Source organism: Eublepharis macularius, chromosome 13 (assembly GCF_028583425.1).
Source record: "Eublepharis macularius isolate TG4126 chromosome 13, MPM_Emac_v1.0, whole genome shotgun sequence".
Classification (NCBI taxonomy): Eukaryota; Metazoa; Chordata; class Lepidosauria; order Squamata; family Eublepharidae; genus Eublepharis; species Eublepharis macularius.
This window is the reverse complement of record NC_072802.1, coordinates 33,829,582-33,850,091: the sequence shown is the minus strand read 5'-3', so window position 1 is coordinate 33,850,091 and position 20,510 is coordinate 33,829,582. Positions and strand designations below refer to the sequence as shown.

General features: G+C 40.5%; 1 protein-coding gene across 1 annotated transcript; it reads right to left on the bottom strand.

Annotated features, from left to right (window-relative positions):
* Window positions 1-9,595: 9,595 nt before the first annotated feature.
* Window positions 9,596-19,245, bottom strand: FAM199X (family with sequence similarity 199, X-linked). Its single transcript, XM_054997116.1, has 6 exons — window positions 18,895-19,245; window positions 16,465-16,684; window positions 15,718-15,867; window positions 15,270-15,431; window positions 14,380-14,640; window positions 9,596-12,972 (listed from the first exon to the last, which is right to left on the bottom strand). Exons 1-6 carry the CDS (start codon window positions 19,083-19,085, stop codon window positions 12,802-12,804), a joined length of 1,155 nt encoding a protein of 384 aa, XP_054853091.1. The 5' UTR covers window positions 19,086-19,245; the 3' UTR covers window positions 9,596-12,801.
* Window positions 19,246-20,510: the final 1,265 nt, after the last annotated feature.

Below are 20,510 nucleotides of genomic sequence, written 5' to 3'. Positions count from 1 at the left end.
ATAGTTCCTGGGGAGGGTGGACATGTGAAGTATGTTACATCCAGGTCAAAGATCAGATCCTCCAATTCCTCTCCTTCCTGTGAGATCACTTCTTTCCACCAAAATTAAAATTTTAAATTTTCTCCCTCACATCACGTCCCCTTGCCTTTTCCTCTCACCTTACATCACTTGTAGATTTCTATATGCACGTGTTCTGTATGCCATATGAACCCTTGGATCCTAAATATTTGTGCTTATATAACTGGCTGTTACTCAGTTATGTTCAACTCAACCTAAAACAAAAATCTCTCAAAAATCCTTTTCAGGTTTTTCTCAGCGTTAAGGAGAAAATTCCAATCTGAAGACCTGTAGATAGATGCCAGCTAACAGCAGTCCTATCTTTCTCTCAGTTCCCAACCAGCCTTTGGCATTTAGTGTCTTTACAGGTGACAATCCGTTTCTCTTAGTATCCTATAGTTGAAATGCAAGTCCTAGAGCATCTCCTCTCAATAGCCACTGTAGGATTTTGTGGTATACTATATACAGTCTGCCCTCTAAAGCTGTCATCTCCTCCACAAGAACTAACCTTTATAGTCTGGAGTTAAAATTGTAATTCTGAAAGAACTCCAGGCCCCGTCATGAGGTTGGTAGTCCTATTTTGCCCTGTACACACAGGACAGTTTAATTTCTCACAGTGCTAAAATGATCTCAGGATAACAGTTTTTAAAAAGGGATACTGGCAAACACAGAAGAAGTCAACGTTGCAACCCTATACAGTATATTACACACTGTCTAAACCCAATGGACTTTGAAGGATATAACTCTGCTTAAGGCCACATTATAAGCCTTCTTCATCCAATTCTCCATTGTAAGTATCCCCTGCTTTATCAGCAAATACAAGTTGTAGACCATGCATTTATTGACAAAGCTTGTTGTTTGACCTGTAGTTATGGACTGATTTATCACTCATGGTCAAACATAATTTATGGATATTTGCTTCTGGCTGTTGATTATATAACTAAACCAGATTCACACATTGCAAAGTCAAGTATCATTTATTCAGTCTTTACTGATCATTGACAATATTATAATATTATTGTCATTATTCTGATAGCATCTTTTCATTTTCTTCAGCATAAAAATATTTGTTATTAGATTCAGCTTTTAGATAAATTATTATTAAATTCATGTATAGCTCACCTTTCTCACTGAGACTCAAGAAGGAATACAAACTATGAAAGATAATTCAGTCACACAGCAAAGACCAACTAGAAAACAATGCTTCAGAAACCTGTCTTAAGGCAACAAAAACTGTGGAAGAAAGGAGAGAGAGAACTGTTTATCGCATATGGGGTAAACTTATTTTGTCTTTAGTTTTGTTTTAAAACTTACATATGTGTCGCAACAATTTTGTTGTGCAGTTATCAGCACTCAATTTCCTGAATTCTCTCTCTGCTATTCGTCAGGCTTTGGCTATTTACTTTAAACAAGTTCATGTGTTGTAATGTTTTATCCTTTTTTACATGCAAACATTTATATACCTATTCTTTTTTTGGTTCTGCTTGCTGGGGTAGGGAGTAAACTTTTTACTTGGCTGTTTTCTGCTGTGAAGTTACTCTTCTTCATTTTAGTTATTCATTAATTTCCATTTTCATCTAAGACTCTTGGACTGTCTGGACCAAAACTCGTTGCTTGCTTTTCTGAAATCAGGGAATAAAATAAAGGGAAAGAGAAAAAAATGCCATCACCTTTTAAAGCGTGCACACTGGAGGCTGTTTCCAGACTTTGAGTAAAGAAGATAAAAGATGAAGAGAATACACACATATCCCTCGACAAACATTTCACTTGAAAATATATTTGATAGATTGGGTTGCCCTTTATCCACCACACAGAAGGAAAAGAGCAATGGACAGCTATAAAGCACTATATTATGGGGCAACATGCATATGTTTGGATAACCCAGTTTTATCTTGGCTCCAACACAGAATCAACCAACATGGCTGACAACAGAAAATTTGAAGTACTTTGAGAGGAACTTCATTTGTCATAGTATAGGCTGATTCCGCACACGTTGGATAATGCACTTTCAATGCACTTTATCAATCGTTTGAGGTGGATTTTTTGTTCCACACACAAAAAAATCCATTCCAAATGATCTATAAAGAGGATTGGAAGTGCATTATCCAACATGTGCGGAATCACTCGTAGACTCATTTTTGGTCCCATTACCGCATCTGGTCAAACAGATTTGGAAAGTTTTCGAAATCATTAAAAACCCAGCAAACCAGTTTGCAGAGATTAAAGTACAATGAGCATAACCCCACAGAAGCTATAATCTTTCTTTCAAACTGTCTTAACACCCTGAAAAATGTATTGCCTGTATCCAGACCATCAGACATACCTTTTAGTTTTACCTAACATCATTCACTCTGACCTATCTGGACTATTACCTCAGATAGATCTAGGGTTCCCAGCTCCGGGTTGTGAAATTCCTGGAGATTTGGAGTGTAGCATCTGGAGACAGGGGCGGGGGGGATTGGGTATAGGTAGGTTGCCAGCTCCAAGGTGGGAAATTCCTGGAGATCTGGGGGGTGAAACCTGGAGAAACATGGAGAAAGTGGGGTTTGGGGAAGGAAAAGACCTTGGCATGGCATAATTCCATAGAGTCCACCCCCCAAAGTAGCCATTTTCTCCAGGTGAATTGGCCTGGAGACCAGTTGTAATTCCGGGAGATCTCCAGCCACTACCTGGAGGCTGGCAACCCTAGGTACAGGAGGGCCCTCAGCAGGGTAAAATGCCATAGACTCCACTCCACCCTCCAAAGCAGCCATTTTCTCCAGGGGATCTGGTCTCTGTTGTCTGGAGATGGGAGCTCTCCAGCCACCACCTGGAGGCTGGCAACCCTAGATGAATCCATGCAATTTTGTAGTTTGATGTTGCATAATAATTTTTAAAAAAAATAAAGAAAAAGCAGCAAGAAAGAAGGTCAAAGCACTTTGATCATTGCTAGACATGTGGCCAGGCCCACCCCTTACTTCAGTAAACCAGAATTTCAGAAGACATAATTAACATGTATGACTTAAATTTAAAAAGCTTCTAGCTAGGGGATTTTATTTCCAAAACAATGTATCCACCATCTTGAAGGTATCTTTAGCATGGATCTAATTCCCGATTCCTCTCTAAAAAAACAACAAAAACCCTCCACCCTCAGCAGCAGCTACACAAGGCCCGCCTAGCTTAGATGATACATACAAAACGAATGCAAAGAAACCCTACAATGATAGACGGGGGTTAATCTAGGAATGCCAGGAAAGTTCTTTCAAAAGGCCATTTTCACAATTTATATAGTTAAATAAGCATTAGGCCCAAGTCTGCTTTAGCTATCCTAGGTATCCTGTCCTACTTCCAAGATTTTCCAGCTGGATATCCCATTTTATCATCACTACCACCCTGTGAGTTCTCTTTCATAGCCTCCTTTCTCTTCAGAGAGCTATCCGCCCTGTTAAGTGTTGTTTGTGATCTCTGGTGGAAGAAGACCTGTAATGGATGTTTAATCTTTAGTGAACCCCCTGAAGATGTGCATTTGGGGATGGGATGTATTTACTACAGAGATTTTACTAACTTAAATAAACCAAGTTAAAATTGCAGACTGTCATTTTTCTGAAAACCTTCCATTTAGGAGAAAAGCAAATAAAAACAGTAAGTCTCTTTGCCCTTCACCTCTTGGCTAGAAGCCGAACGGATGTTGATGCTATAACAAAAAGGCATTAGTATTTAACTACTTCAAGAATTTTAGATTACTACATTGTCTTCTAAATTGCTGCAATCATGTTCGCTACATAGGTTGCTCTTAGCAACTGTAAACTCGTACATTATTGGTCTGAATTGTTAAGAGATGGCCAGTGTACAAAATTCCTTGGATCAGCATCCACTTTATGATACTGAAGAGACTTGGAATTTTGTTGCTGGTAAAAAGCTTTAATTTTTGTTGTAAGGAAGATTATTCTAGTTATTGCATTTTTTAAAAGACAGCTAAAATATCTACCATTGTTCCAGATTTTCATGTATAAAGTTATTGACGTTTTAAGATTTTTAAAAATGCCAGACCCATGCAGTGCACTGGATTAGAAGTGTGTTTTTAAAAAGTGTATAGGATTTGAACGTTAAATATCTTTAAAGAATCTACTTCCTATATAACTGGAAAAATAACACATGGATAAATTAATAGAAATAGATGTTATTTTTAAAAATTGGAACGAGAAGGGTAAGGACATGGTGCAACTATGTTATTTTCTTTGTTCTGAAGTAACATGATGACTGGAATTATTTTATATGAAGATATTTGGTTTAAATAGCACTCACTGTACCTGTTACTTTATACATATATGTATACCCGGGTCCCAAATCACAGCTAATTTTCGCAGCCATTTCTGAAGTTGTAAGATTAGTTTTCTCTTCAACAGTCTCATGATGAGAGGGTTGTCTGAATTCTACCATCTGACTGAATCTCATCTTGCAATGTCCATCAAAATGGCTGTTTATTAGCATTTTTTGGAATGTGCTGCCTGGCCACCTTACAGCTTGGGCCTCTTTCACATGATCATTTCATCATATCAAAGCAACTGACTGCCAGCACCATATCCCTCTCTCAATCACGCAAACCAGTCCTCGTTTTGCAGACCTCACCATCATCATTCCCATCCTCAAGACACTGAACAATGTTCAAATTTAACCTATTAAATAACCTTATATCAAGTATATGCAATATAAATCAAGCTCTAAGGTTGTAAGCCAACATTTGGGTTCTTTACCAAGCTCTAATAAGGCTTTGGGATGGACAGTATAGGGCTTATGAGAAATTCTAGTATGTAAAGAAGAGATAGCAGAATGCTGTCCTCCTGAATCCTGGTATCACTTAACTTAAAGCATACCACTTTGGCGCAATGTAGCCCTAATAATGTTGATACCTTTATCATGGTTAAAAGTTCAGCTCCTTCCTATCCTTTCAGTTAAGAATTTCCCCATCACTTCCCTGGTTTACCTTAGCCAACGTTAGCCATGCTTAACACTAATAATGTCTTGTGAAACGGCTTCAACCCCTATTTTAGAATTCTAGTTTATGAAAACTCTGGTAAGCATCAATATGGTTCACTCTTTTTCTTCACTCTGGAGCAGGTGTAACAGTAAACCATGGCTTGGCAAACAAGGAAAACACAGTGACAAGGCTGCAGATCGCTCCATATTAGCAGCATTACATCCACACTGCATTATTACAGTCAGAGAAGTGGAGGGCACACTCAGAAGAGCTGGGTTTGAAAACTGTTGTCCTGTGTCTGCTTCAACAAAAGCATCTCTTTTTCTCAGCTATGGAGCCAAACACATTTAGTCCAACATTGGCAAGGCAATTCTCTGAATGCACATAAGACAAATGGGACTTAATGCCACTAAGCAAACATGACATTTTCACTGCACTGTGATCACAGATGAGTCATTAAGTAAAATGATTAATCACAAATCAATGTTACTAAGCTCCTTTAGAGACAATGCTCTCCTTGCCATGCAAGTAGAAGCTCTAAATTTATGGGCTAATGCATTTATTCTAGCTCTGAGTCTGTTGTTATTGGTCTTCAGCATCAGAGTCTGCCGGAAATTTGTGTGCAATTAAGCTCAAGTGATGACCTCCTTATACACATTTTGGCACTTGTTATCTGAAGGCTCGTTGTGCAAATATATAAATGAATTCAAGCATTATATGGAATTGCATTAACCATAATTTCCAGGCAGACAGATATATTCCTGAATTTTAATACATGCACCAACAAGGTATTTAGCCCCATAAATTACCCATTTTATCAGTCTGCAAATAGATGTATCAGTCAGTTGATGGATTTATTCTTAGGCATTAAAAATGAGCACTTGCTGCTGAACTAAATATATTGCTGATTTCTTGCAACCATTTTGCAAATCTAATCTTTGGGAAGGAAAAGTACAGATTTGGTTTGGGAACATTTAGTAAGCTGAATTGCATATTTTGTATTTGATTAAACATTGTCATCATTCTGGAGGGGAGGGAACTGGTGCACACCCATGCAAAGTAAGAATGTGGTGAGCACATACTCACTTAAGCATGATTTGGCAGCCTCAGCTCAGAATACTGGCATCACAGCTCATACAACACTGGTGCTAACTCTATCAGAGGTCACATTGTATGGGCAATTAATACATTAACATCAAGCTTTAGGAAGGCGGCCTTGGACCACCAAAACAAACAATGGAATATAATATTTATCCTGGGGCATTATTTACTTTTTTTAAAGCAGGTAATTATGAGAAGGAACAATGCTAAGCTAAAGGAATTCTACCCTGCTTCAGCCATTAGAAACGGCACATCCTTCACTACCAGTAATGCAAACACTCTCCCGCGAGGAGCGCCTCATCTTAGCTGCTAGAATGGCCCAATGACATCTAAAAAGCCCTACAGTCACAGTGGTCAGCAACCATTTATAATGAAAGAGCCAAACTACATCAAAATTCAGAGCAAGAGATCAACAAAAAGCTAGTGTAAGAAAGCCCATTTGCAGAAAATAGGCAGCTTAACAATACTGATATTTGACACATAGATTAAGTCCATAAAGTTTCTGCATCCCAAACAATGGTTGCTTTGAGTCCTTTATTAGGAAGTGGGGCAGACAAGGTCTCACAATAATAAATACACAAAGGAGCACCCTGTGTGATTGTTTTTGTGTACTGACAAATCTGTGCATGATTTGATCTTCGATTACTGGCAACTGTCCACTTCTATTATTTCCCTTTCTGTGAAAGATCTCCAAGAACCCTTTAGCCTGCCATTCACTTCACATACGGATTATTCCAGCATCCCACCTACGTCTCCAATATACCTTAAAGATTTCATTTTCTATTTTCAAGAGCTACATTTGGCTCTTGGGACTCATTTTAGTACATACTACCAAAGCTGGTAAGGAATAGTGTCCAAAGGATACTTGTTAAATTCGTCTCGATTTTCCTATCTCCTCCCATAGCAGCTTACTTCAGTAAAGAAATATGTTCACGCTTACTTGCGCAAAACCTATGGCCTGGTTCACACAAGTTAATAACGACTAAAAATGCTACTAACTCCTTTAGAAATGATGTTCCTCTTACCATGCAAGTGAATGGTCTAAATGTATATTAACACATTAGTCGCTTGCTTGCTAGAATAAGTCCTCTAGGATGTGATCTCCTCCTCTTGAGGTGAATTTTACCTTAGCCTATGAACCCAAATAAATCCTTTACAAGGCTGAAAATATACATGAACAAGTAAGGATAGTTGAACTTTCAAATGTCTGTTTATAACTGATTTTACAAAACCACAATTTATCATTTCCAAATAGCTTGCTTTTTAAAGAGCAAATATTTGTCCCCTGTACTTTTCAAAACAGGCATAGCACAGCCAAAGGCCTCCCTCTAGTGGAAAGCTACGAGTGCCTCAGAACTCCACATGAAGCCCGACATGGTGGGGTGGGAGATGATTCAGACCCTGATCTCAGGCCTCTTCTCTAGCTTTTGTGGAGAATGTCTTGCAGACTTGGTTAGGTGGAGTTCAGAGGAAATGGTATTAAGTTGTGCCTGAACACAGGAATAAATCAGCAGCTTCCAACCGAAACTATAAAACTGTTAATAACACATCTCTGTGGCACCAAATATAATGCAAAAGCCTCTTAAAAGGGCAAGAGCAAAGGTAAACTGTGGCAACTGCCAAATCAACAAACAGGAGATTAATTTAGGAGTCCCTAGCCTCATTGAACCTGCAAGCACTTAATAGGATTTTTGAGATATGTGAAGGGAAAATCATACTGGGAAATCTTAAAAGGGAAAGTTGTGATGAGGTGTCAGGTGTGACTCACACAATGAGGCATTCAAGGGTAAATTTCAATGGAAAGAGGAAGAGTCAAAGCAGAAAGGCTGGGTGTGACTCAAAAAATTATACTAAAATAAATGTTAATCTGAAATCAAGTTGGTCTCTAAAGTGCTACTAGATAGACCCTTTGCAAAGAAAACCCATAAACAGTCTCTTCCACCAGTTCCTCCAGTTGACAATTCCCTCTGAGTGAGAGCAGGTAGCCATACTGGCCCTTAGAAAAATGCAAACACACAAAATGTGATACATCCAAAACACAAAGTTTGAACAAGAAGGTCATCTTCAGTTACAACACTGACCTACATGACCATTAGCCAACATTGCACTTACACGCAATTTATTTTTTTTCACAGGAAAATGTACATCAGTGCCCATTCAACAAACTGTGCATGTAGGAGCTACTGTGATATCATTCATATAAAAATAACTAGTCATCATTAGTTAAGTATCAAATCCATATTAACACTTATTGATCTTAAATGATAGGGTTACATTATGCATATTGCACATGAAAGTTGTGAAATGTGCCGCAACACCCAAGGTTTTCAAAAGCCAAAAAAGTGAAAGGGTGCTAAAGATATTCCTCACACAGGGGACCATTTGGTCTACATCTTTGCACATCCACAAGTCAAAAACTGGGATTGCCAGAAAAGACCATTACCTTTGGGTGTTTATTCATGCCAATATACCAGTTTGAATGCTAATCTGGTTAACGGCAGAGCCCTAAAAAGCTACTTTAGGTGTATCTACTGGGTTTTAAAATTCTTTTTTCCACCAAGCAAATCCTCCTGTGCCATATCACAAACTGAACTGGAACCTTCTGGTTTCAGAAGCAACTTACCCTGTATATAGTAGAACTGCTGTTTGCGTTTGAAGTTCAAAGCACCTTTGGGCATGTAGCATTAGTCATGCGAAATCAAGTATTTAGATTCCATTGCTGTTAGTACATTGCATTAAATTGTATGATTTAGTAAAATCCCTCAGCCATGGGATACTAAAGTTACAAATTCAAAATAACTGTAGATAATATTATTGGTCCATCTAGCCCAGTACAGACTGGATACTGTTCCTCAAGGCCACATTCAGAGATCTGCATCAGTTATGTTACCACGAACTCTCTTAATTAGAGTCAAATGTGCTGTACAGCCATATTTGGAGTACTGAGTAGTATCCTAATCTTCCCCATTTTGAGAAGGCTATCAGAGCTGGAAAAGGCACAGAAAAAAAAATCTGTTAGAAAGCTTTTTCTGGACAAAATGGATAGAAATTTTTGTCTTCCTTTCCCATAACTTGGAATCACCTACTGAAATTGACTGGTGGGACACTGATCAGCGGACTTCTAACACACAGTTAAATTTGCAGAATCCACCCTCATGCTGCCACTGCTGGCTACTAACTTTAAAATAGGCTTAAATACGTTTATGGAGAAAGATCAAGCAAAACCTATGGAGCATGATGACTAAATGGAATCTCCAGATCCTAAGACAGTGTCTTTCTGAATACATTTGTGGAGAAGGCTCTTGTCTCCATGGCAGCCTTGCTACTGTTAAAAACATCATACCACACCAGATAAACTTTTGGACTCATCAGCAGGGTTCTTACGAATTCATGGCTCAAATCTGAGACCCAATCCCTAAGGTGCAGGACCTTCCCAAAATATGACAATATACACATTTGGTTTCATCAGCATGTCTTTTTTAATACTGTCCCATACTACCATATTCATGAGACTATTTTAAAATACAGCTAAGAGCTTAAGGGAAACAAGACAGTCCCCAGTGTTTTTATACCTCTGTTAAATCCTTCACAACAGCCAAGAAACAGAAAAAAGATTTTCTATAAACACTGTAGCAAGTAGATACAGAATGTACAGTGAACAGTTGTTTGTGTGTGTGTGTGTATATATATATATATGTATATATTCACAAGTGCATTTCGGCACATAATACAGATATTAGCAGACAGCTTGGAAAAATAGTCCGGATTTAAATATATTTTAAGACCTCTGAAGCATATTCTCCAAAGCTAGACAACATCCTTCCTGCTTTGGTAATGAAGCATATATACTCAGGGTACCAGTATGGGCTATTATGAAGCAATTCTTATGTATATTAATAAAACATTTAAAAGCCATTGGCATATCTTCAATCTCCTCTTTCACTGCAACAAACACATGATTTGATCTTGGCTAAAGTCATGTTAGTGGCCCTCTACTGCATACATTTTGTCTTATTTGCCAAATCAAAGTTATCTGGCAGTGCAAGTAGTGCAGAAGCATTGATCCAATAAAAGATGTAACAGGAAAGTTTGGGGATGATTACCAAGAAATCAGAACATGTTAATGCTTGAAAGGCTGTTACATCTATTGCTGAATAAACTGGGGATGGCCGGGGGGTGGGGGAGAATATGAGCACTATTAAGTCATTTATGTCAGTATTAATATGAAATTTTGCGAATGTACTATAAGAGTTTCTACAAGTATTATACACCACCCTTAAAGGGCTTAAAATTAATATATACAGGTTTTTTATGCAGTGTTTGGCCAGAGAAGCCTTCCATATTTTCTTTGACCAACATGTAGAAAAATAAAAATATTTACTGTGAACCAAGAGATCAGATGTTGGGACTACCAACTTCTTAAGCAAGCATTCTGTACAAACCCAGAGCGTCGCAGCCTTTATTCTGCTTTACAAAAACATTATCCACTTAAATTTCAAAAGATTTCTAGCTCAAGAAAAAACTGGACGCAGACACACACATGCAAAGTGTGAACTAAGTAATGTCAGTTCTTCTTATGTAATTAGATTTAAGAGAATAGTGGCCTTTTCCAAAAAGGTTTTCAGTGCTCCTTCTAAGCCTTGTTGAAGAAGTTATTTCCAAGGATGCAAACAAACTGTTTGCTTCCTTATACTGTTTAAATTAAATTTTTATGCAGCTTTTACAGAGCTCACAGTAAACATGACACAAAAGGACAGCTACCAAGCAGGTCCTCTCTACTGGCTAACATGTATTACTAAGCATAAAAAGCATCCACTATAGAATTTTTTAAAACCCTATATACTGTCTTTAGGACAACTGTTAACCAAAAAGCAGTTTAATTTATGAATTGACAGCACTAACTGGGCACAAAACAGATGTTCACTAGGTATCAGGATGTTTGGTTCAGAAAGACAACCTAGCTTTGAAAACAAACAATGTGCTCAAAGCAAAGACAAGGCTACTTAGGAAGAAGCACGCAGAGAGCAAGTGCGAAGTATTGAGACCAACTAAACTGTAATATGGAGTTGTCTCTCCCCTCTCAAATCTAGAGCTCACTGGTCTGAACAGCACAGTTGCATCACACATGCTTCAAAGTACTCAGTAACCAGTAAAATACTTTAAAACAAACTGGCTGGATCCAAAAGAGTCTTTGGCTCCATCCTAACACCTCCTATCACTGGAGGGGATTATCGGTCTGTTTGAGTGGAACAAGACTCCATGCTCCAGTCAGAGCTTGAGTTACCACAAGGACTGGACGCTGATTTTAAATACAAGGAAAGGTAAGTATTTTCCAAAAGATAAACATAAAAATCCAGTGTTTAATGAATTTATAACGTGTATCAATGCACCATACACTTCTAACCTAAAGGACAGATTCATACATTACAGACGCTAAGCAATGTAGAGGTAGCTCCACTGAAAATGTTTAAGCATTCTTTCAAAGAAATCTGCTTAACTGGTTTATACATTGTACTGCCACATGGTATTTCTAGAAATGCAACAATCAGCATTAACCACATTAGATCAATGTAGCCATTAAACTTAGCAGAAAAGTGTGCGTTTTTATCTAAAAAGCATTCAGACACCGTTAGGATAAAAGTCTCACTTTTCACTGTGAAATTCAAATTTAACGGAATGACAGTGGCTAATATTTAACTTCTTAAAGTTGGATGTTCTCCAGGGGTGAACTCCAAAGGAACTTTGCCAGAACATCTCAGCTTTTCAATTTTCTCCCCATATCCCTGACTTTAAACAGGAGGTCTCTAATTTTAAGGCACATGACACTACAAATTTAGAACATGTAAAAGCTACATGCGTAATTTCCTTTTATCAGACTGTCCCATCGCTTTATAAGGCTTGGTTTAAACCTTACACTGGCCAAGGAAAAAACACTCCCATATGGGACTGGCACTCCCACAATATCTCATATAAACTGTGCTGCTACCCATACAGAACAGCTGTGCGCACCACATAGCTTCTTTGCACAAGTAGCAGCCCAATTTAAACAACATGCTGTGTGAGTGTTTTTGCTTCAGCCAAGATCCCATTTAAATCAAGCATAAATCAGGCCTGCATAACTTGCAAGCCATCAAGTTGAAAACAGTCTGTTATCCATGAATTGTGGCTTGCCGGACACTTGGTAACAGTCCTCACCTGGGCTGCATTAGTTGACAGGGCTGACCACACAAAGAGGGTAGCCCTGAACTAAATGAAGTTACAATGACAGTTTTGGGAAATCTAAAATGACTGCCCATAGAATTATGATTTAGTACAACTGCAGCAGGAAGACAAGGAAAATAATTCTAGGAGTTATTTGTACACAATATCAAATAGTTGAGGCCAGATTGCTGCCGATGAAAATTACTTCTAACACACTGTCACTTTTAGTGGAATTAAGGAGGAAATCTAACCTTTTTCAATGGCATGGAAAGACATTTTGAAAGTTAAATATGCTAGCCTACTTTTTTAAAGATACCTTCTTGACTTCTTATCACTTGCAAAATTAGTATTTCTAAAATATATGGATGAACAACATACAATAGATAGTGAGCCCCGCATCTAACCATAGTTTTGGTAGAAGTGTATGTATGTAAACAATAGGATCCGCTTAAGGCTTAGAAAGAACACTGAGAAGTTCATCCCTGTCACATTAAGACATCCACATCTCCTTCATGGTCCTCCTCCGTCACTTTTAAAGAAAGCACCTCTTCATTAAGGAACAAGCCACTTAGCCTCTCCTTCCGAGCCTGCCTCTGCTCCTTCAGCTGTCTCTTCCGCAAAGCCTTTTGTTGCAGCTTGCGTTGTTTAGAACGTTTCTGCCAAAATAAAAGGAACAGCCAAAGTCAGCTCTGAACAGAAGAATATTGCAACATGCAGCTCTGGATTTATTTTCAGGTAAACTTTTAACAAGAATACAAGTAGTCAAGTTTCCCTCTCTCTCTTACAAGAAGTACCAACTATTGAAGATTGGATCTACAAATTGCTGTATATGGCTGAAATGGACAAGATGACAAGAAAACTGAGAGATCTGGACTCAGGGCAGTTCAACACAGACTGGGAGAAGCTGAAACAATACCTGGAGAAGAAATGGGAGGTGGGAGGAAAACTGTGGCAGTTTGAGAACTACTGAAATATAATAAAAGTATAAAAGAGAGGGGTGACTTTACCGGGGGAGGAAGAGAAATGTGAATTTATAAGCAGTTAGATTAATTGATTGAGATATATATAGATATGTATAGGTCAACTGATAGAGAATAATTAATGATAAGGTTTAAACATGAGGATTGACTAACTAACAATATTTTCTTTCTTTGACAAGATTTATATGCACCAAACTGAATGTATAGAAGAGTTAAATTGATTGAGTATCTGAGGAGTTATATAGAATTACCATAAAAAGTTGAAATGAGTAATATATAGAGAACAAATCAAATTGTTTGATTTAAATGTGGGAAATTTTTATGGTTTATGATATATAGGTTTATATAGAATTATTCAAAACTGGAAAATGGGATAAATTGTTTATTTAAAGACGTATAGTTTGGGTGTATAATAATTAAAGGAGTTAATGATGCACTGCTTAATATAATGGAGAATGTATATCTGTTTTAGACAGAGGAATTTAATAGAAGTAAGGGAAAAGGGACAGAGGGTGGGAAAGCTGTTGGAAGTCAACAAAAGGGGGGGAAAGGGAGGGGGTTAGAAACGAAAAATTAGGGGAAAATTGATTGTAATGTAAAAATAAAAATGTTCTAACCCAATAAAAAATTTTTTAAAATAAAAAAAAAAAAAAAAAAAGTTTCCCTCTCTCTCTGTACAGCTGGTATAAGCAAGAATTTGAAGAGCCTGGAAGGGCCCCACACAAACAAACATGACACCTCCCTAAACAAACTTGGATTACAAATATACTTTAGACATATTTATCTCCATCAACAGCTATGTTGAGTGGGGTGTGTGTGAGAGAGAAAAGTATACTGGCTTCTCTTTTGAAGAATCAGGACAGACCACTGAAGCTGACAAAGTTATGCTAAAACTGTCAACACAATCTAAGTTATCTTAGATTTAAAAGACCCTAAAAAAAAAAAACATAGTCATTGAGTTTTTGCAACATGTAGAGTGTAGTCACTATTTAACTGAATAAAAAGGTAGTTTTGGTAGCTCTTAAAATCCTGCTTGGCAGGAAAAGTCTTGTACACTTAAGACTACAAAATTAGAAGCTTTACTTTTGAGTCCCGGATTCGCTCTGCAGCACTTGTAGATAAGTTACTATCACTGTGCGCGCGACTCATGTTTGCACTGGAGTTCGAACCAGAGTTGCCAACGCTGGAACCACTGCTGCTTGCTGAGCTGACCATGCTGGCACTGCTACTGCTGGCGCTGGCACCACTCACACCACTGGCACTCCCACAGCTGTAACCACTTCGCTTCCAGTTCTCTCTTGCAGACCGCTGCCGAGGGCCATGCTCCTTGATATAGTTTCTGACCTAAACGTAAGGGAAGGAAGATAGAAATGACACCTGCTGTTATTCAGATGGCTTTTAAAAAGCAATAGAAAACCTGATGAGACCAACAGCTGCAATTCAAACTGCATACAAGGGAGGCTAGAGCATGACTGGAAGACAGATTATTTCTTTATTAAAATATTTATACCCCACTTTTTGTGCACCCCCATTCTCCAGTTATCTGAAATTGTGGGTTTTACTCATGCAAAAGCTCAAAGACTTATTTCTGAAAAAGTAAAAATATTACAAATGCAGAGACCGGAGTAATATTCATTCCACAGAATGAAAGAAAAAGATTGTTTCTCTTTCCTTGTACCATATTCACACAAACTTGAATGTGATCACTTTGCCAAAAGCAGAATTCCACAAGGCCAGAGAGCGCAATTTAGCCCAGAAAAGCTGGCCCAAGCAAAGTGCCTCCAAATCTTCTAAGCACAGACATTTACAGGTTTGCAGGAGGGCAGGCCACACATGACCCCGAAACCAATACAGTACAACACCTTAAGTACCTTGGAAAAGCCAATCACTTCTCTGTTGGCCATTTTCTCCCAACACTATATCTACCAGAAGACAGATACTTAGGGTTAAAAGATCAGTCAATTTTAACATACCTGTTTTAGCTTTTCATCAGTGAGGCAATTTAGTTCTATAATGAACTCGTTATCTGTAGGAGATATCTGAGCAGTGGGATCAATAATTTTAATAATATCAAGCTGCTCTCGAAGCCCCATCTCAGTGCTGACTTTACGACTCAGATATTCAATATATTCAACCTATGAAAAACAGAATAGCAGTTAGTTAGTAACTACGTTAGTTTTCAATAATGAGCCACAGTATGCATGTCCACAGATTTGCATTCAGAAACTATCAAAGAATGCATTCACTATGTCCAAATAATTAACAGAAAAACTCAAAATGAGAAATTTAATTTCTCCCACAAAATTCAGGAACTATTAGTTCTAATTACAGAATATGTATGCAATAAAAATTAACATGTTTGTGAAGCAGACAGTGCCCCAAAGGTATTCTCTGAAGTCTCCCAAATGCCGAGGAACTTACCTGTTCATCATTAGTCATTGCACTCCATGGCAGCTCATCAAGATTCCTGTGCTTATTTTTCTTTTTTGGAAGTAGGCAAGGAGAGCTTGGAATACTAGGTATGATGTCAGATAGCACGTCACTTCCACTTGCAATGTCGCTGCCGGGCAACTTACAAAAATACACAAAGAAAAATGAGATCAAGCCTTCCACTTTAAGCAATGCAATCTAAAGTTTCAGTAACTATACCAAACTATAGAAAACCACATTTTCAAGAAACAAACATATGAAACTGCCTTATTGGTTAAAAAAAATGGTCTAGCCAACTCAGTACTATTGGTTCTGACTACCAACCATCTTTCCTAACATCCATTACCTGAGATCCTTCAACTGGACACCTCCTGCATGCAACCACAATCTATTCTCTAGAAAGATGCACGAATACATGAAACTGTCTTATCAGTTCATCTAGTCTCTTGCTCATATTTTTATTCTTCCTTTTCTCCAAGGAACACAGGGTGACCATACACGGTGCTCTCCTATTCTGTCTTATTCTTACAAACCAGTGAAGTAGGTTGGGATGAGAGAGAATGACTGACACAAACATACTCTGGCAGCAGCTCCCAAAGGGTTTGAGACAAAAGTCCTTTTCCTGCACCCAACACCCTATTCAGTGGAGATGCCAGGCACAATAACTCCTTTACAGAATAGTAATGCAGGAAGCCCAGTAGTTCCCCTTAGTCCATGAACAACAGAAGTATTTCTTACCTGCCATTCAAATTCACTGTCCGACCAATCCCAATACGTGCTAATAGAAGAAGAGACATCACTGCAGACGCTACCCTCAGGGAACAAATCAAATGATGTCAACTCCTGATCATCCAACAGAGAGTAACAGTCATCCTGGTCACCAACAGACACAGAAGAAAACAGTTCCTCACTGCACTCTGAGCTGGCGACACTCGTTCCACAAGAAGTCAAGTTCCACCTGGAAAATAGAGCAATGGTCATGCTTTAACTTCAGTTCTTTGAAAGCTTTGAAGACCTAAGCCAGGTTATTTGCATTTAAGAGGTGATTCATGCAAACAATAGGGGTATACACCAATTAACAGAGACCTGCTCACAATCACTGCGCAGAAAGGCTCCCTATATGCATTAAGCATGTTGTGTACCAGGACTGAGCTTACATAAGTTATTCGAAATATGCAACAGTGATAGGTTAGCAAAAGAGCAATTTTGGGGTGTGATGGGGCCTGCTCATTACTTCAAGAGATTCAAGAACACACAAAAGATTATACTTAACACAATCCATAGTTAAGTTGTAGAATTCAATGCTGCATATCGTGTTAGCCATAATGGCATTAAAAAGGAACACCATGAAACACACCATTTCATTACTATACCACAATTTCATTACTATACCACAATGCACCAAACTATACTAACTACACTAACTGAATTAAATAATATATGTTTCCATTTCAGAAAATTTAAGGCTTATAATAAACAATATTTCAATATCCTGTTATTGAAAAAGCAAGGCTTTCTTGCCACATTTGTCCTTTAAAATGTTCAAAGCAGTAAAAAAATCACAGCCAAAGATAGATAGTAAACTCTTAAAATGTTTACCCATTTTATGATTATTATTTTATTTCTATTGTAAGTCATCTGAGAAAGGTGGCTTGAGTTCTTGCATGGTAGAAAGGTGGCGTATAAAGTTTTAAATAAATAAATGCAAATAAACATCTGATATAAAAAAGAAGCATCAAAACCATAACATCAAGTATTTTCAGGGGAAAAAACTGTGGCTCATACATATGCCTGGAAACACTGGCCAAGGCTAGATGTCACCCTACCATAAAAAGCTGCGTGAACTGTGTTATGTGAACTGTAAGGCAGTGGTCTCAAAGAGATGCATCAGTAAAGAGCTAAGGACTACAAACTTTACTACTATGTACTTATTATCTGTTGCTTTAACATGATCCTACTGGGCAGCGCTGGATCTAGGGTTGCCCGCGCCCGGGGCAACCCTCAGCCGGCCACCTCTCCCGCGCGCGCTCCCCGCGCTGCATGATGACGTCACTTCGGTGACATCATCACGCAGGGTGGAACGGAGGCAGCGTGCAGGGCTGGGAAGCCGCCCGCGCCATTTGTCTCCCCACAGGCGAATGGTGCGGGTGGCCTCACAGCCCCCCCGCGCTGCTTTCGCCTGCCCCGCAGGACAGGTGGCGGCCGGCTTGCCAGGCACCCCCTGCCCTGCAGGGCAGGCAAAAGGCAGTGTGGCCCCCCGCGCTGCTTTCGCCTGCCCCGCAGGACAGGGGGCGGCCAGCTTGCCGCGCACCCCCTGCCCTGAAGGACAGGGGGTGCGCGGCAAGCCAGCCGCCCCCTGTCCTGCGGGGCAGACGAAAGGCAGCGCGGGGGGCTGTGAGGCTGCCCGCGCTGCTGCCTGTGCCCTCTGGCAGCTGCTCCTGGCGCCCCCTCCCTGGTGGCGCCGGGGGCAGACTACCCCCCCCCCTCGATCCGGCCCTGCTACTGGGTAGTTCTATGTTGTTTAATATGTCAGTATTAAAATTGCTAATGCTCTGTTTCAGCATTTCTTCAACCCTGCTTATTAGACTTTACTAGTTTTAAAGCTTTGCCAATTTGCATTTATAGGCCCAATTACAGCGTTTATTGAAATGCCCTTGAAATTGACTGTGAGTCTCTCCACACATCTTACATGAGATGCGCAAGTGACTCACTTTCTGTGTGGTCTTATATTCAAGGGTTCTCTGTCTCCCTAGCAGTGCTTGTGTATCCACAATGGGAGAACAAGTGTAATTTCTTTCACCTGCTCCTACTCACGTAAGATGTCTTGTGTACACAGACTCTGTGTTTGTTATCCGCCTTGAGTCTCAGTGAAAAAGGCAGAATATAAAAGACAAACACACTTCTAAAATGGACAAGACGTGCAGGAGGGAAAAAACCAGCAGAAACTGCAGCTACAGATGCAATCATATGAGAAGGGCCACGAGTTCACTCTTCCCACGCCTTAGCCTCACGACGACCCTTGAGGCAGAGCAGGCTGAAGGCCTGGGCCAAGGTCACCCACCCGGTGAGCTTCAGACCAAGCTGGGGTCTGAGCCCGGGGCCCCGCGGCCGAACTCCAACCGCTCCACCCGCCCAGCCCCTCGCACGGGCGAGCCCCCCACCGCTCACCTGTGGGCGTGGAGGCGGCGCAGCGGGTCGGTGCGGTGGCAGGAGGAGAGGTGGCACCCAAAGTCGCTGACGTCCAGACAGGCGGGGCCTTCGTCGCCCAAGCTGAGGCTGCCCGGAGCGCGGGGCGGCGGCGAGAGGAGGGCGCCGGGCTCGTCGGGGGTCAGGAACTTCTCGTGCAGCTCGTCCGCCATGGCGGGAGCAAGGAAGGGGCGGCTGAGGCCTGCGCCGCCCTGAAGCGCGAGCACGTGGGGAAGGACGCCCTTAACCGCCCGCCATGGGACAGGAAGGAGCACCCGCCTCTGCCTCGCCGGTTTAAAAAAAAAAACCTCTACAGAAAGCGGCCGCCGGGGTTCCCCTCCACGGCAACCGGAACTGAAGGTATCGCTTCCGGTCTCTCCGCTGACGAGGAAGGTGTAGAACAAGAGAGGCGCTCTCGCCTCCCTTTGCTACGCAACTGCGCCGCCTGCAGTGCCGGCATCAAAAGGCCGCAGCCTTGGCTAGAATATTGGACTCCTTTTTTCCACTCCTGGTATCTGACGAAGGGAGCTTTGACTGTCAAAAGTTCATGCCTTGGAAATCTAACTAGTCTTTAACGTGCTACTGGACACGGAGCTTGCTATATTAGCAAAGAAATCAGATGTGTGTGTGTGTGGGGGGGGGGGTCTTTCTATAGTTGGAGTCTTTGCAGTCCCAGCTTCACAGTTTAATTCATAGGTACACCCATAGAACATATGTTAGTCCCACGTAGAACTGAGGAAGAGTTTCATTCATACCAGTATCAGATTCTGTTTCAATGGACAGCTTTAGATAGGTAGCAGTGCTGGTCTGCTAGAACAGCAGGATTTGAGTCCAGTGGCACCTTAAGAGACCTACAAGATTTTCAGCTTTTGAGAGTCGAGGCTCCCTTCTTCAGGTACCTTGGAAAGCTCATACCTTGAAAAACTTGTTGGTCTCTAAGGTGCCACAGGACTCAAATCCTGCTCTTCCAATAAACAGATATACTAAAAAGAGCTGGTTCACACATACATCTGTGCACTAGCTTTTTGTGCAAGGCACATGGCAACAAGAGAGACTTCCTCAGAGCATGGAAATTTATTCATCATGGCCACTAGCCATTAATAGACCTTTCCTCGGTGGTTTCATCTAACCCGCCTTTAAAGCTATCTCAACCAGTGCCCATCCCATCCTCTGGCAGCGAAGTCCATATGATGTGCTGAACAATCTTTTCTTTTGTTTGTACTGAATCGGTGGTGGTGGAGAATGCCATCAAGTCATAGCTGACTTATGGTGACCCCTGCTGGGGTTTTCGTGGCAAGAGACTAACAGAGGTTGTTTGCCAACCCTGGTCTTCGTTGGAGGTCTCCCATCCAATTACTAACCAAGGCCGACCCTGCTCAGCTTCTGAGACCTGACGAGATCGGCCTCATCAGGGTCAGGGTTTGTTCTCGACCTGCTGCCCGGCAATTTCACCGAGCGACGCAACCCTGGATTCGAATGTTATGAGAAAGGAACTGGGGGGAATCTCTATACCTGTTTTCTTCGTACCATGTCCTCAGCCTCCCCTTCTTCCACGGCAAAAACGGGGCGCTCTCGCTTACCCTTGTGCTTTTTTGGGC

What these genes read in the sequence shown, in the direction of transcription:
- FAM199X (XM_054997116.1), bottom strand. Translation starts at nt 19,085, where the DNA reads ATGGCGGACGAGCTGCACGAGAAGTTCCTGACCCCCGACGAGCCCGGC. An exon ending in ACAGTGAATTTGAATGGCAG is followed by an intron (nt 15,868 to 16,464) that starts GTAAGAAATACT and finishes TATTTTTGTAAG; the next exon opens with TTGCCCGGCAGCGACATTGC. An exon ending in AGCGAATCCGGGACTCAAAA is followed by an intron (nt 12,973 to 14,379) that starts GTAAAGCTTCTA and finishes TTATTTTGGCAG; the next exon opens with AAACGTTCTAAACAACGCAA.